Below are 27876 nucleotides of genomic sequence, written 5' to 3'. Positions count from 1 at the left end.
AAATAAATAAATAAATAAATAAATAAATAAATAAATAAATAAAAAGCTTTCTAACTGAAGTGTTATTCATTTTTTTTAATGATTTTTTAATGATGGTCTTCTACTCAATCTCAAATTGTCAAACATTTTTTGGTTTACATTATGAAAATAGACAGTTCTTATTTGCGATCCAAAATATACAATGATAATTGTTAAATGTGATGAAAACTTCTGTTGCTTTTTGGGGTTCCTATTTTTTTTTTTATTTCCGACCCGTTCTAAACCTATACAGTATGTCTTTCCTGATCATAATACTTGTATGGCATTTTCAAAAGGTAATCAAAGCTGTTATTGTTAATTAAAGATGTTATAAACAAAATTGATTTGTTTATGAGACATATCCAACATATCGAAGATGTTAATGCTTGAAGGGATATTCGTGTTATCAATGCATGATATCTGATATGCAACAGATATTTCGAAAAACGTGAATTAATACGAAACGGTTTATATGTTCCATCATAATCTTAACTGTCATCGATTGATGCATTCAATCGTAATACTATTCATTTGTTTAATGTATATTTTACATGTTCATCAATTGTTGTGTCTATGTTTATTTTGATATGCAACGCTAAATGTGATATGTGCACTTATGCGCTTAGTCCTATGTCTTCATCTATAAATTGGTGTCAATGTTTGCATGTATTTTATTTAAAACAAGGAGAAGTGGATTGATTACAAATGCGGCAACTAGCAACGAAAAACCATACAACAAAGATGTTAAACGTTACAGGTCCCTGGATGGCCTTTAAGATGAGCAAAGGGCATACACTATACAATTAACTGTACATTGCCCAAATGACAAAACCTGTAAAACAAGTCATTAGAGCATCATTGATACTGAAGCAATAAACGGAAAACAAGTATGGCAGACAGACATCAATGACAACTTGATTACCTAGCTCATACTTAGAAAGGGCACATTATGAATGTGAAGCGGATAAAACAAACTTATGATCCCTCAATCCTCCTCCAAAGCTACAACTAGAGCACAAATCAGATGGAAAGGGTATGATTCATCAGATCAGTAGTTTAAATCACAAAACAGCAAAAAGACAAAGACAAAAAGCATTTATCAAAGAGTACACGCAGTTACTCAAATCTAGTTAAAAGACAAATTACAAATTAACAATACACCATGATTTCCCACACTTTATTAATTGCTTTAAGCTATTTCCATAAGATTGTTAGCATGAAGTCAAATTATTTAAGTATGATTTTGTGTTTTAGGATGACTGTCATGGAAAAGGAGGATTCCTTGTAAAAATAGACAATGCCGTTGAAAATTGGTTCTTAAAAACATATTTAAAAGCCGGTGAGTTAACTTTAAAATATTATTGAAAAAACGCAATGCATCAGCAAATATGTGTATGAATATGTGTTATGGTTTTTTGTTTCAATCTAAAAAAATAAAACTACATAACAGGATCTTGAACATGATGAAATCACTAAACAAATACCTGCTTATCATTTATATATCAAAACTTGTATTTTGCTGATAAAACAATTTTAAAATTTCAATCAAATGCAACGAGTGGCTGGCACAGAAATTGTTATATTGTGTAGGTACCACTGTGTTAGTAACACTGAGTTCTGAATATTCCTATTGAGAAATCACCCATCTCCACGATACATGGGTTTGGTATTAGAACAACAGAAGCGAGAATCCCTAATATTGCTGAAGATATTTCAATGTATTTCAAAAACTTTACTTGCATTCCCTATAAAAAAACTGGTCTCCTCCATAAAAATTCCAAGTATAGAAATAAAAAAGTATTAATTTGAGAGTCGCTTATATCAGCCATTTTTAGAATCTGATGAAGCCAGTCTCCATACCATTTTGTTTGGACGCAACCTAAAGAAGATTTCGAAACGTTGGTCTGTAACAAGAATAGGCAAAGTAAAGTATACTACATACTGTAAGAAACTAAAAGAATCAAACAATTTGTAATTACAGAGAGTCACCTTAAGGCGAAGTGTACGTAATTAACTACTCTACAGATTTATTTTAAATTTCACATATGGATTTTGCTTGTAAAAATACACCAGAAAATAAAATCAAAATAAAATAAAAAAGGGGGTAACCGTTTTTGTTTTTGAGATACGAGCTTTTAAGATTAGTAGCACGATACGCCAAAAATACAAAGGATACATAGTATAAATCATAAAAATCGGCAGATTTTTTTACATAATCACGATTTTCTATGATGTTGGTCCACAGAATTTGTTTAAAAATTGATATACGATTCAAAAATGAACGACAAATGCATTGGTGCAAAGAAAGTCCTAAGCAACCGTGCTAGTTTTCAAGCTATATCCTGTGGAAGTTTGATTTTAGCGGAATTTTTTTTAAATATTCGACGACGTTATTGATGTCTACTGTAACGTCGCCACAACTTCTACGCGGTAACGCTATTACACTGTACAATGTCGTTTCACAATCATGAGTGTGTATCACCCATTTTCCTAATTATTGCATATGCTCAAGCGTAATCAATTGATAAGGAAATAAACCGACAAAAAAAATTCAAATTGGCAATTAAATGTACTGCAAGTGAAAGAAGGTTACTGTAGGCTTTAACTCCATCTTTTCTAAATTACAATTGTCCTCACAATTATCCACACCTTTTTTGTAATGCTTGTATTGTCTTTTTTTTATGAATCAAAACTCGAGTTTGAATTTGTCCCGGTAAACACAGAGTTGACAGAATAATTTTATACATATTTGATTATTCGGTTATGATATTGGGATCGCGTAAACACTTCTTTTTTAATCTTATTTCTGCATGTTTGTATTTAAAAAAAAGTAAACCTAATTTTCTGCATCTTTTCATCCTCACCATTTCTGATGCTATTCAAGATATTGTGCGCAATATAGTCTACAACAAAACCCATTTTATTTGTCTGGTATACAAACATGCACGTGACACAACTCTGCAATTTTTTTTTTCTTCAAAAGTTTCTTTTCTTTAAACTACACGACAATGCTTGATGTAATGTTTCTGGTTGAATTGAGTTTAAGTAACAAAAAAAATATTTCTTGTAGCATTATTTGTTAAATATCCACATACACGGCTTCCAAAAAATAAGAAAACTGTATCTGCATATCATCTTGAGAATTGTTATGGCTGAAATAAGGTCAAAAGAAGAACCCACATACACATTTTAACAAAATAGATCTGATCGGAGTTTTTTTATATAACTTCCCGTAGAACATATTTTATGCGTATTCGAAACGAAAACATTTACCTAATATGATACTTTAAGATCGATGTACCTAGTTCATTTACTACAGGATCATTCTCAGTGTTACGCCATAGCATTGTGTATATTGTAATGCTATAGCATTATGTATAGTGTAATGCTATAAATGTACTGGTGTAATGTTATAAGAATGTACCAAATGCGATGTTATGAGAATGTATCCAGTATGATGATAAACAAATGTACCTAGTGTAATGCAAGGAGACTGTTCATAATGTAATGCTATACAAGTTTGCCTAGTGTAGTGCTATACAAATTTTGCCTGTATATATTGCTTTTCTATTAATATAATATTTAAATAAGGAGATGTGGTATGATTGCCAATGAAACAACTATCCACCATAGTTTAAAAGAAGTGAATGTAAGCAATTAGTATAGGCAACCATACGACCTTCAACAATTAGAAAAACCTATACCGTATAGTTGGTTTTAAAAGGCCCCGACATAAAAATGTGAAACAATTCAAGCAAAAAAACCAACAGCCTGATTCATAACAAAACATTTTACGAAAAACAAATGTGACAGACATGAACCAACGACAACCACTGAACTACAGGCTCCTGAATTCTTGTTGTAAAATTTGAACTAGGTGATAAAATACAGCTGACTGTGCGCGATGCTCATGGATAATCAAGGTCGTTAAACATGCCTTGTAGTAGAATTTAGTATTTCTGCAGAGTTTATGAAAATTGGATACAATTGGTTTTTAAATTTAAAAAAAAATCCAGTCTTTAAAATGCTATCAAAATGTAAGAGTCTTAACTCATTTCACCTCTCATTCAACCAAATATTAAATTGTAGTTACAAGAGTCACATTACTTTTCCAAAAAAAAAAATAGCGGACGGAATAGAAGACACCTGTTTATGTTCTGCACCTGAATATAGTTGAAAACTGAGAGTTCAATGACATAGTTTTTAATTATTCTGAGATAAATATTAGAGTGCTCAAGTATTAGTTTCTGTGTAATGTTTTCGGGATCTGATGATTTTTTTTTTGGTTGTTGTCTTTGTTCTGTTATCGTGCAAATTTTCCACTAGTGGTCGATTACCCCGTTGGGTTCTTCGTACTTTTTATAAGCTGCGGAACCGTAGCTCTTAGGCCCTTATGATATATTTTTTTTACAATTTGCGGACCTCTACCTCTATGGTCTGCAAATTGTCAAAACATATCAAAAGGACATAAGAGCTACAGTTCCGCAGCTATGGTCCACAAATTGTTAAAAAATATCATAAGGACCTAAGAACTGCGGTTCCGCAGCTAACTTTTTATATTCATATAAATTATGTCCTAAAATGTTCAAGGGCATTAAAAATTTGTTTATTTGGTTATAATTTTGCTGTTCGGCGTTTTTACCTTCTGTTGATATAAACACAAGTCGTATTGTGTACCCTCTCCTGCATGTCTAAAACAACAATAGTGGTAATAGAGTAATGTTAACTAACGATAGGATACTCAGATTTCTGATTGGAGTCATTCTGGTAATTTCTTTGAAGTTTTGAGACAGCACAAGCATACTTGTTTGGATTCGTGATAGACCACACGAAGTAATTTCTCGTTCGTGTGCAATTTTTCCTTTCTTTGAGTAAGGGAGATTACTCGCGTAACTAACGACCCACGTTTTTCATCCCGAAATCCGCTAGAGGCGTGCAATTACGTATATTTCGCCTTAAGCAAATTTTTAAAGAAAGAAATTCAAGCATTAATGACGTAACTCAACTGATAATCATTGAGTCGATAGACAAGTAAATTTAGGCGAACACACAACAGCTATTAATGATAGAATATACTAAGTTAATCATTTAATCGATATTTTGTATGGCTCTCCTGATATTTGAATTCCATTTTTATTTCATTTCAGAAAGTTCATATCCTGTTTGGATTGGAGCACACGATTCTATCCAAGAATCAAATTTCTTATGGGAATCCGACAATACAAATCTTACCTTCACAGACTGGAGTCCTGGCGAACCTAACGATAACAGCAACGAGGATTGTGTACTAGTGATGAATGTGTTTAACTACAGATGGAATGATTATCAATGTTCAAATAGAGAATCATATATTTGTGAGAAAAAATGAAACTCATTATGCTTTACACACATTTGCATTTACACAATATTATAATAATAATACCATATGTATCATCACAGAAATATGTCAGTTATTTTACCAACATTTTTATTTGTATATTCCGATTTAGCCCTTTAAACAAGGAATCTCTAGGCATCAACTAGATGTAGATTTTTACGATAGATGCAGTTGAAGACTTTTACAGAAAATGGATAAAGCTCGATGCAAAAAAAAACCCAAAACAGAACACACCTGAATGGGTCTAAGCTGTTCGGTCATTCATTCCGTAGCACATTCAAATATACGATGGGCGATGAAAACACGGGTATCTAGTCCGTTGAAGAAGCCCCTGGTTAAGATATGGATGCTGTATCTTCTTTTCGTGACTAATTTTTGTTGTTCCAGCAGACAACAGTATTGATTTTGTATACGCTTTTTTTTTTTGCAATATCTAACTAAAGACTAATATTTGTTTTTGCAATATCCAATTAAAGACTAATGATTTTAAGCAATATCCAACTAAAAACTTTAATGTTCATAGCAAAACTGTAAATTTCACATATACCACTACATCATTCACGAATGAGGAGATTTTAGCAAATAAATAATCCGTCCTTCTCTCCTTAAGGTATCGACATAAAACACGTAAAAAGGACGATACTAATCTTCCGTATTTATACTGGATACGTAAACTTTAAAAAATATTTACATGAAGAACGATTTACGGCTTAACATCTTTATTGCGTTCCTACCTGAGTCTTTCTACAGTAAAAGATGGTCTTTGCAAATATTGTCATGAGGTATATGCAATCAACGGTATCCACTATGGAATGGAACATACACACATCTGCAGATCTACTCCAAATATTTAATCACAATCTCTATAAGTTTGCAATCAAATCAAATCTTTTATTATTTTACGCTTTATACGAATATTTTGCTTGCTCGATTGAATGATCGTCTACATTGTTTCTTTTAAACATAGCGTTCAGCAAAAAATCGAAATTGTAGTTGCACATTCATTGTTTAAGTGAAGGATAAATATTCCTTTGCGAAGAACCATACTTATTTTAACAACATATACACTGAAGATGATATCATACATATGCAAGGCTTTTTGATCGACACGACAGCATATGTGTTTGTTGATTGATATTTTAACAGACAGTCGGTTTTCCAATGAATGCTAATAGTGCAACACACTGACCGACTTGTTTTTGTTCTTATATGAAGCAGAATTCATAGAAAACCGTCAAGGGAAAATTCAAAAGGAGTTTTTTAACTTTTTTTCAGAGTATTGATAACGTTCGTTCATTCAATAAGCCTCATTTCAGCGAGTGTATGCATCACATATATCAAAGTAAACTTAGGATTAGGGATACTTACAATACTAGCAGGTCTGCTCCATATCTTGATGGATGGATTCAATCAAACAATGATGTCAACGTGCTGATTTCAACTTATTTCTCATTTTCAGCAATAACTAGTTTACTTTTGTTACTAAATGGAACAAATTCCGGGGCAAATTGTTAATTAGTTGAAAGTCACTTGACCGTGAAATATGGGGAAAGGCCCCGAAATAGTCGTCGAACTGATATGTACTGATAGTAATGCAACTTTACAGAAATTATCGTTGATCTATCACAGGTAGTTCCTATCAAACTAACTTAAGCAGAAAATTTAACATTGAAAATTGTTTATTAATTGAAAACAAACTGACAACGCCTTGGCAAAAAATAAAAAGACAAACAGACAAATAATATTACAGATGACACAACATAGAAAAGTAAAGACTAAGCAATACGAACCCCACCAAAAACTGGGGGTGATCTCAGGTGCTCCGGAAGGATAAGCAGATCCTGCTCCACATGTGGCACCCGTTGTGCTGCTTATGTTATAACAAATCCGGGAAATAGTCTAATTCGGTAGGTCACATTCGTGAAAAGGGAAGGGTATTGTAGTAACGACATAAGGAACATATCCGATATCATCTGTGAAACGGTTATTCCATAACGGTCAACCAATACGTGATGGCGTCCGTAAAATTTACGAAGGGATGATTTCAATTTCACCATTTGGAACTCTTGGTTTAATAGCTTTCTTGTGAGCAGCAATCCTCTATCAAGGAAATCGTGATAGGAAATACAAGCCCGGGAATATCGTATCAATTGGGAGATATATACTCCGTATGCAGGCGCTGCTGGAATGTTGCTACATAGAAATGGAAAGTTCACAATGGGGAAGCTGAAATAATCTCTTTTGTCGTAAAGTTAACATGTTAGGTGTTCAAACACCCGTGGATTTCAATATGTAAGGTATGAGTGTTTTATTGTAAAGTTATATCCAGTAATGTTCTGAAGCAATAAATCTATAAAATGTTATTTCTAATTACTTAATAAAAGATTCAACAAGTCAAATATAGAAAGTCTTTTCACGAATACTGCTTGTCACCTTTGTTTTCTTTTAAGCCATGCCGTTGTTAGTTGATTTTCGACTTATGAGTTCGAATGTCCCTATGGTATCTTTCGCCACCCTTTAACACTATAAGTCAGTCAGTCACAATCAAGTGTACCATTCATGTGACAGTTGATAATTATACATTATGAAATACAAGTTTTGATGTTCATGGCACTTGGTCTGCAAAAACCTTCATCCTGTCTGTGAGGTTGAAATATTTTTAAAACGATTTTTATTATTTAATCATGTGATGAACATTCCGTTGATCAACTGCATATCTGCCTAAATAGGATTTACTTATTTGCGGTAGTTCAATCATTGTTCGAATATTTAAAGATTAAATACACAGGAAAATTAGATGGTTCACAGTTACTGTTACCATGTCGATATGATCGTGTGATACTGTCTTAAACTTGAGTGCTTGCTATCGAACAAATTAAAAACTTAAGAATGAAAGGTTTTGGTCATTCGTTCCAGCATTTGACACTTATATAACTTAAACATTTTGTACTTGTTGTCTCTTAGAAAGAATGATGCGTATACAAAGGTTCGGCTGATTTATATATTGAATACAATGCTGCAATTTTGATCAAAGTATTGATAAGAGCAACTTTCAATCGTCTCTAATCAACGTCGTAGTACGATTGTCTCATTTCACTGTTAACAAGGTCACAGTACTGTCTTAAATGAGGGACGAAAGACACCAGAGGGACAGCCAAACTCATAGATCGAAAACAAACTGACAACGCCATGGCCAAAAACAAAAAGACAAACAGACAAACTATAGTACAGACGACACAACATAGAAAACTAAAGACTAAGCAACACGAACCCCACCAAAAACTGGGGGTGATCTCAGGTGCTCCGGAAGGTTAAGCAGATCCTGCTTCACATGTGGCACCCGTCGTGTTGCTTATGTTAAAATATCATCCGATTACATAAAATCTCCTTGAACGTTGATGAAATACGATATCTTATATGAGAGTCACTTGTATAAGAATCTGCTAACACTTTTTCCTTGATGTGTATCACACTGTAGATATCGATTACTACATGCGTATGTGTATCACTCTCAATCATATCGGTCCCCATAAACGTGTCTACTCCCCAATCGTGTCTATTTCGCCCAGAAGTGTCCACAAAATCATATATTGCCCAAACCTGTCCAATTCTTTTCCAACAAGCGTGTTTGACAACTGTTATCCGCCGAAACGTGCCCAGTTTATGACGAGATAATGTCGCAAGATTTTAAGCACTTATATGTCCTCAAATATTAGCAATATAATGGAATGCAATGCAACTGTCATACAAGTGAGAGGTTTAGCTACCTATAAAACCATAAGAAAATGCCTGTACCAAGTAAAGAATATGACAGTTGTTTTTCATTCGTTTGATGTGTTTGAGCTTTTGATTTTGCCATTTGATAAAGGAATTTCCGTTTTGAATTTTCCTTGGAGTGCGGTTTTTTGTTATTTTACTTTTTCAATGACGTCCGTAGAGTCGATGGCAAATTTAGTCAATAGATGTCGGGTTTCTGCTCAAGTCCAAAGGAAAAAAAACCGCTATCAAAGGCTATCATCGCAGATAAATGTTTGGCAAATTCCACAAGATTAAAAGAAAATAATGAGGTCAACTAAGAGAATCCAAAACGGAGACTTCGTAAAATTGCAGAAGATGTTTAAAATGTGAATTGAAGCTACATTTTTGTATTTTAAATGTGCAACTTTAATTCAATAGGCAAACAGAAGAACTATATTAATATCTGTGGAAAACGTACATAGTATAACAGAGATGAAAACAAAATTAATTTAGGAAATCTATCTGATACAGTGATCTGGCGTTCTGACAAGAGAATTTTCAAATGGGGCAGCGCCCGCACTTTTTCTTTGAAATCGTGTGCCAATTTTCCTTCAAATCGTGGAACTTTAATTCTTAAAAGAGCTACTATCCTTCGGTCTCCCTATTTTCAATAACAAAATAACGTTTGGGTGGATGTTACATATGTACTTATAAATGTCATTGTGTTTTTCATTATTTACAGATATATATTTCAGATTACATCATCAGGTATGTCCGAAATCAGTTTACAAGATTCCTGTTGGTCAATAAAATCAATTGAAATTAGTTGCAACAGTTGTATTTTGATCTTCCAACTGGTTTGATTCGAGTTCCAATGACGAGTCAAGAAGTGGTGAATTGTGTACAAAGTAATGAGACTGTTATTAGTTTTTACAACGTTGAGCTGATGCCACTGCTGGTGGACTTTTTATCCCCGACAGTATCAATAGTCTATGAAAATACCACTTTATATTTTTTGGCGTCAAGACGTCAACTCTCTTGTGCTGACTTGACATATCATTGATACGTCACTTTTCGGAAATTTTACTGCATGTTCATAAAACTTTGAAATCAGTCGAAATACTAAGGATATGTTCTTAGGCATAGATGGCCTTAACTGGAGTTTGCATTTCCCATTGGAACTTTCTGTTTTCAATTTTCCTCAAATTTATAATTGACTTGGTTTCCCATTTGTTTTGCCTCGATGGTGGGTCTTCTGAAGACTAAATGCGCATACATGTATATCGTAAGAAAATAAAAACCTTGTATATTTAATCAGGTTTTATCTATCCATTCAAATATCAGTAATATTTTAAGAAGATTCAAATCAAGAGAAAAAAATTAAGAAATGGCATGAACGCGAAAAGAAGCAAGGTTTGATGCGTTGAAAAAGTTTTACGTTTTCTGCTTAACATTTTGCCAAAAATCTTGACACATGACCATGATGGCCATTTTCTTATGAAAAACGGTCAATCCTTTTGTTTTGAAACACTAAAATAACTTTGCTGATGCAGACCATATGGCAGTGATCTAACAAAATGCAAATATGAGATCTGAAATATGCAAGTCTAATCACAGTTCCGTCATTGATTTACTTTTCAACTGGATAAATGAGGTATGAACATACTGTAAACATTGTAAAATGAGCTCATTATGGAACACAACAAGTCAAAAAGACAAACTAAAGTCCATCAAACAGAAAACTAAAGATGGAGCATCGCAAACCCTCCTTTATAAGAATAAAACGTTTTTGAACAACCAAGGCATCCAACAGGTCGCATGATTGAATCGAACATCCGATGATTAGATGCATTCGATGATGTCTTGAACTAGGAAAGAAAACAATGGATTATGAAAACAAAAAGTGAAAATATTTGTAGTCTTTTTTGTGATGGATATTCTATAATGGTTTTACCTTCAATTACCTCAGTGTGCATTGCTGTTCTTCTCTATTTTTTTTTATTCATTCACTATTTTCATGATTTGAGGCAATTCAGATCTTTTAACTAAGTACAGTTTACTATTTTGTGAATGTTAGAAAACTAAATGTTTTTTTTTATTCGTCATGTTCAACTTGTTTGCAAGTAATTGATTTGTTTTTATTGAATTAGATTTCTATTTATGATAGATAAAATACACAATTTGGAATGAATAAATGACAAATAACATTTTATTAACTTCGTGCGTCAATAGGAATTTTCGGGCTTACTCAGGATTGCTCCAACATTCATTTAGGGATGTATAAACAGATACAACTTAAAGAGATATTTGACCAAAACGTACCTACAAATAATAGAAATATATGTCTAAAATATGACATTCACGACCGGTTACAATATGAGAAAGAAATAAAGAATAACAAACATATTATTAAGGGAATGAAAACAACACTTTATAAATTTCATGATAGTCTAAATAACTAGGAATATTGAAGAAGAAGAAAGCATTTGATCAACTAGGAATAACTATTGAGCATTTATTATATTACAGAGTAAAAACTTGAGAATAAAAGCATAATTTGTGTTACTGTTTCTCACAAATAAATGAAAATTTATGTCAACAATGAATGTCATTCATATTATACGTATCACCACAATTCATATGCACACAGTCTTCTCCACCAGCATTATTAGGTTTACCTGGGTTCCATTAGGTATATGTTAGCACTGTATTGTCGGACTCCTATATAAAACGAGATTCTCGAACAGAATCATGAGACCTATCCACACGTGACCTGGATTTTTATCTATAAGTAAACGTTTAACAGAATTTGACCGAAGAGTGCAGGGTTAAGTTTTTGTAGACTATAACTAAACATTGCTGCTTAATTATTTATTATGGGTTCAGTTTTGTCTAAATCTTTGTTTTTATGCACCACAACAATATTTTGGAAAGAAATTATGTTTTACAATAAAAAATAGACAATAAAATTTCAAAAAAATATCACAATGAAATCTCTTTAAAACGAAAATAAAATCACCCAAACACAAAGGGAATACGCTTAATGATAATATTATTTTTTTCATTTTCAATAGGCCTTCTATTTGCACCTCAATGCACATATTTTTTATTCGCTCCTCGGCGTAGATACAATCATAGTTATCATCATATTTATCAAACTCTCTTCATGATGTTTCTTTAAATGATCTTTTATATAAATGCCGTTTAGAATATATACAGCACAAAACCATATCCGTACCTAGTAAAACAGGAACTGCTTACCCTTACGAATCACCAGATATCACACCTGGTGTGTGTTGGTTTTGTGCTGTCTCGTGTTTAGTTTTCTTAGAAGTGTTGTACTGTATGTTTGTCCTTTATGTTGATGACAATGGTACTGTATGTGTTTATCTTACCTGTGTTTTTTATACCCCCCCCCCCCCCCACACACACACTGGATATCTTCTCCTTCTCGTTTCTGTTAATTTTGCAATTCATCAGAATATTTGTGTTTTCCCCAGTTTGTATAAATGCCATTCATTTTCGGATTTTAATAACTCAGAGTTATTGCATATTCGCTAATAAATAACAAAAAAAAATAAATCATTTTACTAGAAAAATAGATAGTAAACAGGGGTTTTCAAGTAGTGATATATAGGGGTTTGTAAGCTGTATTTACTATAATTTTATTTTGTACTTACCGACTGTTATGAAAGATTTCAATTGATTTAATTGATTTTGTTTCTTTTATTGATTATTTGTGTAACATCTTCATGGTCGTTTTCCATTGTAATTGCCACCCTCATTTCTATTTTAAGCGGATGTTACAAGCAACTACTTCCAATATAAATAATAAAGGAGAGTTACGACCACCTTGTCTCATCGATATTAAATTAAAATGTATATACTCAGAAACAAATAATTACATTACAAGTCGTAACATTTCAATCATGATTTATGTCCACTAACAGATATTATAACCAAAGTTTAAACTTTGGTAAATCATCATTATTTGACCTTATCCATAGTTTTGTACTGGTAAAATACTAAGCTTCTCTTCATATAACTATTTGTTTAGTGCTTCTTTCAATTTCTTGACCATACCTTTTTTTGATTTCAACATTCCAATTATGTTGGAAAATTCAAAAGTAATGGCTTTGATTTTTTTCTATCTCCAACAAATCTTGTAAAAAGGCAACAAAACTGCAAAGTTTATTTAAATGATCAAATTTTTATTTGATAATTTTGAAAATTATGTTTTCATTTCATTTGGTTTCATAATCTTAGTTCCTGGATTTTGACCTATCTAATCTATAATATATATAAACAGTGAAGTTATATAGATAATAGTCTTTAAACTGTGAACAAAAAGTGAATTGTTAAGCTGCCGTACGCAAGTTCACAAATTCACGCTGAAATACCAGTCTTGTCCACGTTTTAAATTTGTCTCCTTTTGTAGTAACGTTTTAACACTTATGTAATAATTGCGCCATACGTCTTTCAAACAATTGTTTTACATTGAATTTCTCAGCTCGATGAAAAAATATGAATGACATATACGGATCAGTTCATTGCACCTGCACATATCAATCGGATTACATGTAAATTGCAATAGAACATATCATTGAATAAACTATAAGTAATGACGTCATCGTCAATAGTCAATATACAGAAACGTAAAGCAATGTATACTAATCTTCTCACTTTTGCATCATTCCATGCCTTTTTGGATCTGAATTGAAAGTAATTACAACTTCCAATAAACTGTTCCTATCCGGAACCACAGGTTATCGTCTTGCTTGAAAAAAAACACAAATGTTTTAACTTCATTTTGTTTAAAGACACGGCGTCAAAGACATTGTATTAGAAGGATAAGACTTGTCTTTATAAAACAGCATTTACTAACCAGAATACATTTTTCGCAAGAATAAGATGAAACTTATAGTTGTATTTCTTTTTGAAATTCAAAAGTATATCATCACAACATGAAATGTTTGGGTACAAGAATTTAAAAGGGGGAAAAGATGTGCAGTAAATTATCAGTATTACAAATCGGACGAACACGTGTAAATCCCTAACTTAAATCTCGTTGAGCAAGACGATTTCTAAAATGTTGTTCAATATTTCGCTTATAATTTGAATAACAGCAAATCCTTGAAGGTTATTTCTTTCATTGGTTAATAAAAAGACAAACTTTAGTACAAAACTAACGGAATTATTATTCAAAAGTAGTGATTTTTTCTAATTGTTTTCCTTTTTATTTTGTTTGCAGTCTTTCTCTGTTAATGCCACCGTTATGACCTACTTTTATTCGGTTACTGTCGCACCTTGTTTTCATTAAATTGTAGTTTAACTCTTAACTTAACTCTCAAAGTTTATAATAAATTTTATTTCTGAAAGAAAACTAAGTTATTCAGTTTGCCATGATTATCTACAATGTATTATGATACCTGATTCTTCAGGTTGTCCCTTTTCACCAGTTTGTCCTCGTGCTCCTGTAATTTGAAATGAAAACATTATACATGATATTTCAAATTATTCAAACGGAGAAATGTTCACATCCATCTGTATCATCTTAAGTTATTAATATTAAAGAGAGGTAAAAGATTTTAAAGAGATAATGAAACTCATAATTTGATATGAACTGACAATGTCGAGGCAAACAACGACCAAAAGACGAACTACATTATACAAAACACAATGTAGAACACTAATGACAGAACAACACGAATCCCACCAAAAACCGGGGTTGATATCTGGTGCTCCGTTAGGGTAGCGTATCCTTCTCCACATGTGGCACCCGTCGTGTTACTCATGTAATGACTAGTATCGTAGGTTCATGTTTATACTGAAAAGACGAGGTGAAGATAATATTACAAGGAATATCATGACTACAAACGGTGTGAGACTGGGTGCATTGATAGGCTAAACATTCATTGAAATGTATCTTCTAGTAGTAAAAAAACTCGTCCTAAATATTAAGCTTAAAATTAAGTACGAAAAAATTAAGCAAGATAAGCCAAATGAAATACGAAGTTGAAGAGCATCGAGGACCAAGAATTTTGAAAAATTTTGTCAATTTCAGCTAAGATAATCTATTCCCGGGGTAGAAAAATTAAAATGTTTATTAACAGTTAATTTGTATGATCAATTAAAAATTAAAAAAAGAGCGAGTAATTGATGTTCTTCGGTTTCTTTGTGTGGATTTCTATGAAGTCATCTGTCATTACAAATTAGCAAAGAATAACTAGAATTGCCAGATATAACCAATTTTATTTGCTAATTGAAAATTAAGCTGAATAAAATAATTTAAGACAGCAGAGAAGATAATTCTGTTTTAATTGTTTATTACTAAGACTTAAATAAAGAGTGAGCTATTTATACTGTAAATTTATGATGTCTCTAGTCTGGTCGAAGGGTCAGAGTGTCCTACTTAATCAAACGATGAATTGTTGAAATTAGATAACATGTTTTCACGTGCAGAGAAATTTCACTTATGAACAGTGCATGATTAGATTACATCTTTCTTATTGGTCAATGATCTTGCGGGGTCAGCACGAGTTCACGTGTAAGTGCGTTGTTGTCACTTCCTTTTATCATCAGCATTTGATGTGTTAACTTGTGATTCTTATCTAACAATTTGTTAAAAATTCCAACCCACATACCTCCCTTAATGTTATCTTTTGAAGTAGATATGTATATTATGTTTATTTGTGGGGCAGATTTTTCTCCCCACATTTGCTATTCTATGTCATTTATTCAATTGATATGATATTAGTTGATGTCATTTCGTATTAATTATGTATTATTATTTCATATTAAATATGAACTTTTATGTCAAATGTTTTATTTGCAAAATGTATTTTTTGCATTTTATGATTTTGAATAAATGACCTTTTTTCGTCAGTTTAGTTTTGATATCAAATAGCAAATCTAGCTCAGACTCTGGCCTGTGTATACAAAGTTTGTTTATGGTATCTAGCTGTCTGTCTTAAATTCATGATATAGAACACTGGTATTAATAATTGTGTTTTTCTTTCTCATTCATTCAAGCAAAATAAGTTGTTTATCAGATATTTGACGTATGGTTCAAAGAAAAAAAACAATGATCTGTCATTTATTAATAATGGATCTGCAGCCTTCTGTTAACAGTTGTTTTCCATTCGTTTGATGTGTTTAAGCTTTTGATTTTGCCATTCGATAAGGGACTTTCCGTTTTTAATTTTCCTTGGAGTTCGGTATTTTTGTTATTTTACTTTTTATAATGGAATAGTAAACAATAACTTTTATCATATACGACCTTACAAAATACTATTATATTTTTTATACTACTAATATTTAATATATTACTTTGGAAAACATGGAAAACAAAACATGTTCTTCTAATGTTCATTTTAAGTGATTTTGATGTTCTGACCTATTTGTCCTTTGTCTCCAACTGGACCCATACTTCCCATTAAACTTCTATCGCCTTTGATACCATTTTCGCCATGTTCACCTTTTAGACCAGCAAGAACAATTTCTCCTTTCGGCCCTTTATCGCTAGTTGGTCCTTTTTCTCCAGTCAAAACTCTGTTCCGGTAGGTCCAACTAAACCAGTCTGGCCCATTTCACCCATCATGCCCTTTTCACCATCCACACTCTTGTTTCCAATTGGACCTTTTGCACCAACTGTGCCTTTACCTCCGACTTCCCTTTTTTGTCCACCTGGACCTTCAGCTCCAATTATACCTTTGTCACCAGCCATAACTTTTGCACCTATTGCACCATTTTCTCCCATTGGTCCCTTTCTTGCCCTTTTCTCCATTTGATACTTTCGTACCATTTCCTCATAATGCACCTATATCTCCGAGTTGTCCCTTACTTCAAGCAGAGCCTGTGTCATCAATTTCACTTTAACCCTGTGTTCGCCGTTATTTCCTATTTCACCTTGCCTACCCTTATCACCAGCAATGTCTTTATGGCTACCAAGACCCTTTTCGTCTCTAGAGACTTTTTCACCTTTAAGAAAATTTCCACAGCCACTGCTACCTTTTATTATTATGTAGAGCATGTCATCATATGATTAATTTAGTAAACATTCTGTTGTCGAGATGAATATATGACTTTTTATGACTGTGTAATAATACAGGTCCCACTAAATGAACAGTAATTGCTGTCCCTTAACGTTAAGCTACGAGTTCTCTGTGTAGTGTATTGTGAATGTTCATTTGATTTGGATGTTCGTCTTATTCTGATTTGGCTATGCTGTTGTCTGTTTTTTTTTCTTCAATTTGAATATTAAAACAACATTCACCAAAGATAGAAGAAAGCAGCAAGAAGGTGACATTCTTTAACAAAATTTCAATAATACAACAAGGCCAAGGCAATGTTCTTAATATACGATTTTGTAATTGTTAAATTTTTGCAAAAACTTCAGAAACTAAAACTCTTCGATGATGCAAAATATAGATGGGAATCTTGCACGTGTATATACCATTTCCCACACCACGTCAGAAAATACAATCACGTTTGATACGAAAGTTAAACGAATGCTTATGCTATAGTAGTGGTTGTCGTTGGTTCATGTCTGTTATTTTTATTTTTCGTAAATTGTATTTCATTAGGACACTAAATTCTCGTTTGAATTGTTTCACATTTTTATGTAGCTGACAGTACTGTATACGTTTTTCATATAAAAGGTATAAAAATAAAAGCGAATTGAGATACATTAAGTACTTGATGTGGCCTGTCAACCGTTTTGATTCTAGCGTCACATATGAGTCTTTTGTATACAAAACGGGCATCTGGCGTACTCAGTTATAAGCCTGGCATGTTGAGTTTGTTTTACCGGACAAAATTGTTTTTCGCAAAAAGAGTCATGAATAATTTGTATAATAACTTGTTGAATACACAGTGCAGCTAAATTGATTTTGCTTTGAGATAAAAATATAAGGCAACCAATAAAGAATGTACATTTAACATGTTTAGTTTGTCCAGTAAATTGCAAACTCCCTTAAATTACAAACAATTATATAAGTTAAGCCCACGTTACGCCAAGAGAATTAATCTATTTAAAAAGTAAACCAGTATAATAAAAAAATAACATCAGATTCAAAAACGTATTGTAGTTACCTAATCGATAAGACAAATGAGATTGTCTTTTGAAACCGGAATTATTCAATGCCAATTGTTGTATCTGTTTTTCTAGTTCCAAATTCTTTTCTGTATACTCTAAAATATCAAGAAATAACATTCATATTAACATTACTAGTTCTTTATGTATGAATGAAGTGAACTTTCATTTATTTTATTCAAACCGGTTACCAGGTTTGCTCAAACATATGTACGACGTATTTCAACGATTTATTTTTGCATTGTTACCTGGTTTATGGATCTTATTTGTCTTGCTAATCAATTTTTCTGATTTAAGGTGAATTATTGGTATATATTTCCTTAGATAGAATTTTCTTATACTTTGCCAAAATGTATATTTTTTCAGGCTTTTTTCAAAAGTGTTATCAAATGTATGGGTCACCGTGCTTTTTTTTTCAAGCTACAAGTCGTGCAAAGTTGCCCAAAATTTGCATAGATTGTTCATTAAAATCATTTTTTGTGAATAAAAAGAAATCTATAAGATAGATGTTTGAAACAAAATATGAGAAACTAGGGTTTAAAATATGCTTTAAGGAAATAAAAAGAAAAAATGGTGTCACCAAACTTGTTTTCTAGCTACAAGTAAAAATTGAAAATTTCTCTATCATTCCTTTTATAAAAAAAAATACTATTTGAGTGATCTCCCCATAAATGGCTGGTAGACAATTTGATTCGAAGAAACAAATATATTTGGTATTTGATAAATCAGTCTAAATAATGCATAAAATCACTTATTTTTCTGTTTTCCAACAACCAGTCTAACATTAATTGCCAATCTGTCTTAAAAGTAGACCTATTGTGAACTGCTATTTTACAACACAAGATGGCGGTATACAGTTAATCTACCTTAAGATTAAAAATTATCGTTTCTCCTTTAAAAAACAAATGATTCCGAAATGTCTGCTTTCACCCTCGTTATGTGTTTAAAAGATATCATTAACGAGAGGAAGGGTGGAGGGGATCGAATTCCCAAATTTCCAGTTTTTCAGTTGCAGTTACAGTCGTTGTCATATACTTGGAAGGTAAGCTTTTTTTTTTATCATGGGCGGACGGGCCTTTTTCCAGAAATTCGGGATTGAGCTGTTTATTCTCGGGAATCGGGAATGACTAGTAATTTCGTCGGAAATTTGAGAATTCGACCCCCTCCCCCATTGCCCCCCTTCCTCTCGTTAATGATTAATGATTTCTTTTAAACACATAACAAGGGTAAAAGCAGAATTTCGGAATCATTTGTTTTAAAGGAGAAACGATAATTCTTAATCTTAAAGTAGATTTACTGTATACCGCCATCTGGGGTTGTAAAATATCAGTTCACAATAGGTCTAGTTTTTTGCTTGAATCTGCACATTTTGAGACAGATTGGCAATTAATGGGTTAGACTGTCTGTTTGAATACAGAAAAATAAGTGATTTATTGCATTATTCAAACTGATTTATCAAATACCATCTATATTTGTTTGTTCGAATCAAATTGTCAACTAGCCATGTAAGGGGAGATAACTCAAATAGTAAAATAGTAAAATATCACAGTAAGGGCTAAAATTAGTTAATCTCTTTTTCTACTTTCTTTACGAATTTCAGCAAGTTTATCATTCCACGCATTAGTTTCTATACTATCTCTACTTTGAAGTTCTGATTTATTCCAGTATTCAGCATTTAGAATGTTACCCAGTTGAACTTGTTCACTCATTTTCAACTACTATGTTAAGTCTTTATTCAGTTGTTTAATTGTTCTTATAAATGTTTGAAATGTTAGCTGTAGCTTTTACGCAGTATGTATGAAAATTCCCTTGATATTAAATTGAAATATAGGTTTTTCTAATTTACGGAAAGTCTAAACAAAAGCATTTTCAATTGGACACGTTGGGACATTTTCTTTTGTAAAGTGACATACATGTAAATGAGGGTAGGAGAGGATTATACCGTCCATCGTCAAACATTTCCTTTCTTATGTTATAAGGGAAAGAATTCGTCGCTTCTTGTCACACGGTACTTGTTGAGCACAGACAGGATCAAACGAGGAATAATTTTGATCATTAACGTTTTTTTAACAACAAATGCTTCCGTTATTTGTAATATCGAGTACCTCAATCCCACCCTCATACATGTAAACCTGGTTTTATAGCTAGCTAAATCTCTCACTTGTATGACAGTCGCATAACATTCCATTATATTGATAAAGATGTGTGATCAAAACAAACAGACATAATAGGTAAAAATGTCAAAAATAGGGGAAAAGCAGTCAACATTGTGTTATAATCTTAATCACTAGCAAAAATGAAAGACAAGAATACAAAAATATACCATAGCACAATAACACAATAACGGGATGTGTAAGTACAGAGCCACGTCATATGTAACAAAGAAACACAAAAAGGCATATAGATAAAGTACATTAGCAAAATACAAATATTTTAACATATAACAATTACACTATGACGGTATGTATAAGTACAGAGCCACATCAATTGGATGTCACCAAAAACACACTAAACAGTAAAAGTAATATTCATAAAGACAACAAAAGGATACTATAACACGTTATTAAGATGATAAACAACGTCAGTACCCAGAATCTATACTTCAAGACCATCGTGTATTATTTGTAAGGTAGAAACGGGATATTTATCAACAAGGTCTTGGTACCTTCCGATGAACTTTTTTTAGAAAAAGGACGAGACGTTCTTTGACATATCCCTGGTTGATCAACTTTCTACACGTTTTACAAAGTCTGAGTAGCAGCTGCAAGCTCTTAAATACCGAAAAAGTTGGGAAATATATATCCCATATGCAGGTGAAGTTGGTATATTGCTACTAAGGTGGGGGAAATTGATAATTTCAAAATTAAAATAGTCTCATTTGTCATATATTATGATACTGAGATGACCGCGTATATTAAACTCGAGGTATAAGTCTAAAAATGAGACGGAGGAAGCCGTGTCTATTGTTTCTTTAATTTCTAGTTCTGGGGGATATATTAATGGAATCTAATCAGAAAAGTTTGGAATGCTTATGGAAAGAACACATTCAATATATCTGAATGTGAAATTAAATGATCTGGCTTCTTTGATCTTCTTCTTGTTTTTGACAAGTGTCTGAAGGAAATCTGACTCATATGAAAATAAGAAGAGGTCGGCAAAGAGAGGCGCACAGTTCGTTCCCATAGGAATGCCGACAATTTGTAAAAAAAAGTCTTCCTCCAAATTCAACAAATATGTTGTCAATAAGAAACTCCAGCATACTGATCACTTGTTCCTCTGTGTCGCATGTTTTACCTTTTTGTTCACTATTAACAAAATATGCCGTATGGTATCCCAAAGTAATAAATTTATAGCGTATGCTACCATTTTTATGTTTAAAAGCATTGTGGATTATTTCTTTAAGACGAGTTTTCAGTTTCACATGGGGAATGATGGTATACAGGGTTGAAAAATCAAAAGTTTTGATAGACCTAATTTCAGAAAAAAGATCGAAATTTAAAAGTATGCAGAAGTTCTTTAGAGTTTTTAGAATCCACATATGGTTAATACCACTACGCGAGTAAACAGTTTCACAGTATCTCTGAATACCCTTTTTCACTGGGGACAGAATTTTTGTCAATCTAATGGACATTTTTTTAGTCGAACATGAGCCGGCAATGTACCGTTGTTTGTACGGAATTTTGTGAAGCTTATGTATCCAATACAAACAAGGTAAGTCCTCCGATTTGCTGTTCAATGTAATTTTCATTGAAGCCATGAAGGACTTATGATTCGCCAAAATCTCATCCTTGTCAAATGATATGTTTTTTTATGTGGGATTACCGAAGTGCTCATTTATTCCCAATTCTTTAACAAGACACCCGTAGTAGATTTACATACAAAGACAATAGTATTTGAAGCTTTGTCCACAGGAACAACAACACACTTATCGTGAAGAGATTATAGACATTTCACAGCCTCTTTGTCTCTGAAAAAGGACTTTGGTCTATCATTCACACAGTTTTACAACTTATGAATGCGACGTTTTATCAGAGACCTGATTGATTTGACCCATTCTGACAGAGTGTTAAGTTCAACTTCTTCTCGTTTAGCCAATGCTCTGGCGTTGTCCTCAATGAAATTTTAGATTAATAAATCAATTATCGGTGCAATAACTTCCATGGAAAATATTTACTAGTTTTGAATCATAAGCTTTACCTGTTAGTCAACTTACCTCAAGTTATTGTGTGAACTCCTTGGTTATTCAAAATAGTACAACGACACATATTATAATCAAAATACATCTGGAAGTCATCATTCACAGTTTTTACGATATACAAGTGTCAATAGGACTTGTTTCAAAAAGTTTTTGAGGTAAAGACGAACAATTCTAAACGTTATGTTATATATGGCTCAGAGCATCCTTGTGTTAGAGCATACACTACATCTTTTTTATTTTCATCTTGTTTAAAAAGATTACAATAACATTTTACTGACAAAGAAATGTCTAAAGCGCTTGACTTTTAATCGCAACATATTTGTTGAAAGGACAGGGTGGGATGAATTGCACTTGATTTTGATCCTTTTTTTGCATTATATTTCGTCGTACTAGATGTAAACGACCTCAGGAATAAAAAAGCAGGCACAACAATAGAAAATGGATACTTCCGGTTTAGAATGTCAAGTCCAGTTGTCAAATCAATTAGGAAATTAACACAACCAATCATTTAAAACTTAAAAGAATTGTAAAACAATCACCAATGAGACAATTTTCTACCAGGCACGAAATGAAGTAGGTGTTAGAACTTTTATGCAAACATTACTGCCTTCTACAATGCACATCACCCATACGTATAGCAAGCTATACAAGGTCCTGCCACGACAAAATGTAAAACAATTCATACTAAATATCATTGTTTTAGTCATTTTGACAATTGAGACTTTTTTTATTTTATTTTGATTTAAAATTAATCAATTACATTGACATATCATACACTTGCTTAATTTGTATATAAGTTTTTATCATTAGGTATCTAATGAGAGGGTGAAGTGTAAATCTTTATCATTAGGTATCTACAAGAGGATGAAGTGTAAGTCTTTATCATTAGTTATATAATAATGGGTTGGGGTGTAAGGCTTTATCAATAGGTGTCTAAGGAGGGGATAGGGTGTAAATCTTTATCATTAGATATCTAAGGAGGTGATGATGTGTAAGTTTTTATCATTAGGTACATAAGGAGGGCACGGGTGTAAGACTTTATCATTAGGTATCTGAGGAGGGGATAGAGTGTAAGACTTTATCATTAGGTATCTGAGGAGGGGATGAAGTGTAAATCTTTATCATTAGCTATCTAAGGAGGGAATGGGGTGCAAGTCTTTATCATAAGCTACCGAAGTAGGGGACAGATCGTAAGTTTTTATCATTATGTATCTATGGAAGGGATGAGGTGTAAGTCTTTATCATTAGGTAACTATGGATGGGATGAAGTGTTAGTCTTTATTATCAAGTATCAAAGGAAGGGTGGAGGTGTAGGTCTTTATCATAAGGTATCTAAGGAAGAGATGAGGTGTAAGTCTTTATCATAAGGTATCTAAGGAGGGGATGAGGTATAAGTCTTTATCATTAGGTATCTAATGAAGGGATGAAGTGTATGTCTTTATCGTTAGGTATATAAGGAGGGGGTGAGTTGTAAGTCTTTGTCATTATGTATCTCAGGAGGGCATGGGGGGGGGGGGGGGGGGGGGGGGGGGGGGGGTAAGACTTTATCATTAGGTATATAAGGAAAGGATGAAGTGTAAGTCTTTATCATTAGCTATCTAAGGAGGGGATGATGTGAAAGTCTTTATCATTAGGTAAATAAGGAAGGGATGAGTTATAAGTCTTTATCATTATGTATCTAAGGAGGGCATGGATGCAAGTCTTTATCATTAGGTGTCTAAGGAGGAAATGGGGTGTAAGTCATTATCATTAGGTGTCTAAGGAGGGGACGGGGTGAAAGTCTTTATCTTTATGTATTTAAGGAAGGGATGAGGTGTAAGTCTTTATCATTAGGTATCTAAGGAAGGGCTGAGGTGTAAGTCTTTATCATAAGGTATCTAAGGAAGGGATGAAGTGTAAGCCTTTATCATAAGGTATCTAAGGAAAGGATGAAGTGTAAGTTTTTATCATCAGGTATCTAATGAATAGATGATGTGTACGTCTTTATCATTAGGTATCTGAAGAGGGGACGAAGTGTAAGTCTTTATCATAAGGTATCTAAGGAAGGGATGAGGTGTTAGTCTTTATCATAAGGTATCTAAGGAGGAGATGAGGTATAAGTCTTTATCATAAGGTATCTAAGGAGGTGATGAAGTGTAAGTCTTTATCATAATGTTTCTATGGAAGGGATGGGGTGTAAGTTTTTATCTTTAGGTGTCTAATGAGGGGACGAAGTGTAAGTCTTTATCATAAGGTATCTAAGGAGGAGATGAGATAAGTCTTTATCATTAGGTATCTAAGGAGGGGAAGAAGTGTAAGTCTTTATCATAAGATATCCAAGGAAGGGATGGGGTGTAAATCTTTATCATAAGGCATCTAAGGAGGTGATGAAGTGTAAGTCTTTATCATTAGGTATCTAAGGAGGGATGGGGTGTAAGTCTTTATCATTAGGTATATAAGGAAGGGATGAAGTGTAAGTCATTATCATTAGGTATCTGAAGAGGGCATGGAGTGTAAGCTTTTATCATTAGCTATCTAAGGAAGGGATGATGTAAAAGTCTTGATCATTAGGTATCTAAGGAAGGGATGAGGTGTTAGTCTTTATCATTAGGTATCTGAGGAGGGGGTAGGATGTAAGCTTTTATCATTAGCTATTTAAGGAAGGGCTGAGGTATAAGACTTTATCAATAGCTATCTAATGAGGGGATGAGGTGTAAGTCTTTATCATTAGGTATCTAAGGAGGGCATAGGGTGTTAGTCTTTATCATTAGGTATCTAATGAGGGGATGGAGTGTAAGTCTTATTATTAATTATCTAATGAGGGGATGAGGTGTAAGTCTTCAACATTAGCTATCTAAGGAGGGGATGAAGTGCAAGTCTTTATCATTAGGTAAGGTTGAGATACATCCAAAACCATTTTTCTTCTTTCTGTGATACGGTTATGGGAAAACATCCCTTATATCAACTACAGGTCTGTCTTAATGTGATGGACTTTACCTTAATTCTGTATCACGAACATATTGAAGATTAATTTGCGTAGGGAATCATTTGATTCACAGTAATCATGTCGATGTGGTCACATGTTTCTGTCCATGATTTGAGTTAATTCAATTTCCGATTAAAAAAAAACAAAAATTTAAACTTTGAGTAATCTTAATTCTAAGGATTTGACACTAAACATTACAAGCAAATACTTGTTGAACCTTAGTAAGAATATTATGTCTGAAAAAAATAATACAAACTTGTTTGAATTCGTCTCAGCATATATAACGGTTTAGAGGATTTACATATTAAATAATATGCTGTGATTTTGATCAAAATTTTGATTTAAGAATCTTTTAATTGTCTTTAATCAAAGTTGGAGTAAGAATGTGTCATTTCTCAAGGTAAAAGTTCTCACAATATCATCCGATTACACAAATCTTTTTGAACGTTGAATAAATACGAATGCGTATAAGAGTCACTTGTATAAAAATCTTGCAAGAATCCGGAGGTTGTGGATGCTTTATCCTCTTTGCATGACAAATATGTCGTTGTTCCAGCAGATAAAGCCTCCAATAATATTGTCTTTATATGTAAAAGCCATTATTTGAAATGTCTCACAACAGAGCTTGGAATAAACAGCACAACCGATAATCCTAAATATTCTTTAACATCATTTACAAAGGATGAAATTTTACAAAATCACACATCTGTCCTTCTTTCTTTTGGTATCAACATCAAAGAAAACGAAGAAAATTTACCGTCATTATACTGGATACCAAAACTTCATAAAACTCCATATAAAGAACGATACATAGCTGGATCATCAAAATGTTTGACTAAACATATTTCTAAAGTACTGACTACTATTCTTTATACAGTAAAAGATGGCCTTCAAAAATATTGTGATGAGATATATTCTGCCAATGGTGTTAACCAGATGTGGATTCTTAAAAATTCTAACGATCTACTGCTTAATCTTAGATCACAATCTCTGCAATTTTGCAGCAACATTAAGACTTTGATTTTTCAACGCTTTACACTACTATTCCCAGTGTTCAATTGAAAGATCGACTTCACTATCTCACTAAACAGAGCTTTTTCTATAAAAATGGGAATCGTAGATACAAATTTCTTGTGTTGGGTTATAATAATTCTTATTTTATGAAAAACCACACTGAATCTACCAGAAAATATACTGAAGATGATATTATCAAAATGCTGGACTTTTTGATCGACAATATATTTGTTGAGTTTGGAGGATTGATATTTCAACAGACAGTCGGTATTCCAATGGGTACTAATTGTGCACCCCTACTGGCCGATTTGTTTTTGTACTCGTATGAAGCTGAATTCATTCAGAACCTTCTAAAAGACAAAAAGAAAAAGCACCTTGCGAAATTCTTTAATTTTACTTTCAGATACATTGATGATGTCCTATCACTGAATAGCCCATATTTCAGCCAATACTTACATCTCATATATCCCAGTGAACTTGAAATTAGGGATACTACTGATACTAGAAGGACTGCTTCATACCTTGATCTTTTCCTCAATATTGACACAGATAGACGACTTCACACTAAAATCTATGACAAACGGGACAATTTCAACTTCCCAATTGTCAATTTCCCATTTCTCAGCAGTAACATACCCTCTGCCCCATCGTATGGTGTTTACATATCTCAGTTGATACGTTATGCTCGTGCATGTTCACACTATACGGACTTCATATACAGGAGTGTGCTCCTTACGCAGAAACTGCTCCAACAAAGTTATGAGGAGGAAAGGTTAAAAATGACACTCGGTAAATTTTATGGACACCATCCCGAATTTGTTGATCCATACGATGTGTCTGTGTCTAAACTAACTAAGGACATTTTTACCACGTCTTAGATTGTGGTTTACCATTTACGTTGTCTGGTCTTTTTAGTACCGAACATGATATTCCCGAATATGACTGTTTTGCTGAGTGTGAATTCGCATTGTTATAAGACGTACCACGTTATTTGTTTATCCAACATTCATGTATTTAGTGATGATGTTGTATTTGTAATTCTGATCGGATATTGTTAAATATCTTATCATTCTATTTTTTTTATTTTCTATTCGTATGTTAAAGTAAAGATAATCAATCACCCAGTTCATTTATAAGATTTTAGTTTAAAGCAACTTTATGTACACGATTTATTTGTTTTACAGTTTGATTTACCGACATAGCTAGATAATACAATTAATTATCTAATTACTAAGTTAACACAATCCTGTATTAATATTCTTGTAATTGTTATAAAATACATCAAACGACATAGTTACAAACCTGATCTTGAACTGTATCAAATTTTTAGAAATATACCTGTGACGTCACTTTTGTGGCGTTGATCCAGTCGTGTGAAAGACTGTTCGTGGTTCTGTTGTGCTGTTTTTGTGTGCTGTCCTATGTTGTTTTACGTGTTTGTTTTTATTCTGTGGTTAGCATTTCGAAATGTA

At 32.8% G+C, this 27876-nt stretch overlaps 1 protein-coding gene across 2 annotated transcripts in view; it reads left to right on the top strand.

Annotated features, from left to right (window-relative positions):
- Positions 1–5476, top strand: part of LOC127721418 (perlucin-like protein) — a 67432-nt gene extending 61956 nt beyond the window's left edge. For both annotated transcript variants that reach the window (XM_052228141.1, XM_052228140.1), the window contains exons 5-6: positions 1273–1357; positions 5166–5476. In XM_052228141.1, the coding sequence (XP_052084101.1) occupies positions 1273–1357; positions 5166–5386 (306 nt within the window). In that variant the 3' untranslated portion in view covers positions 5387–5476. The remainder of the gene's footprint in view (positions 1–1272; positions 1358–5165) is intronic.
- The last annotated feature ends 22400 nt before the right edge of the window (positions 5477–27876 follow it).

This window comes from Mytilus californianus, unplaced genomic scaffold (assembly GCF_021869535.1).
Source record: "Mytilus californianus isolate M0D057914Y unplaced genomic scaffold, xbMytCali1.0.p SCAF_12, whole genome shotgun sequence".
Lineage (NCBI taxonomy): Eukaryota > Metazoa > Mollusca > Bivalvia > Mytilida > Mytilidae > Mytilus > Mytilus californianus.
The sequence above is the reverse complement of the archived record's forward strand: the minus strand, read 5'-3'. Positions and strand labels throughout refer to the sequence as shown.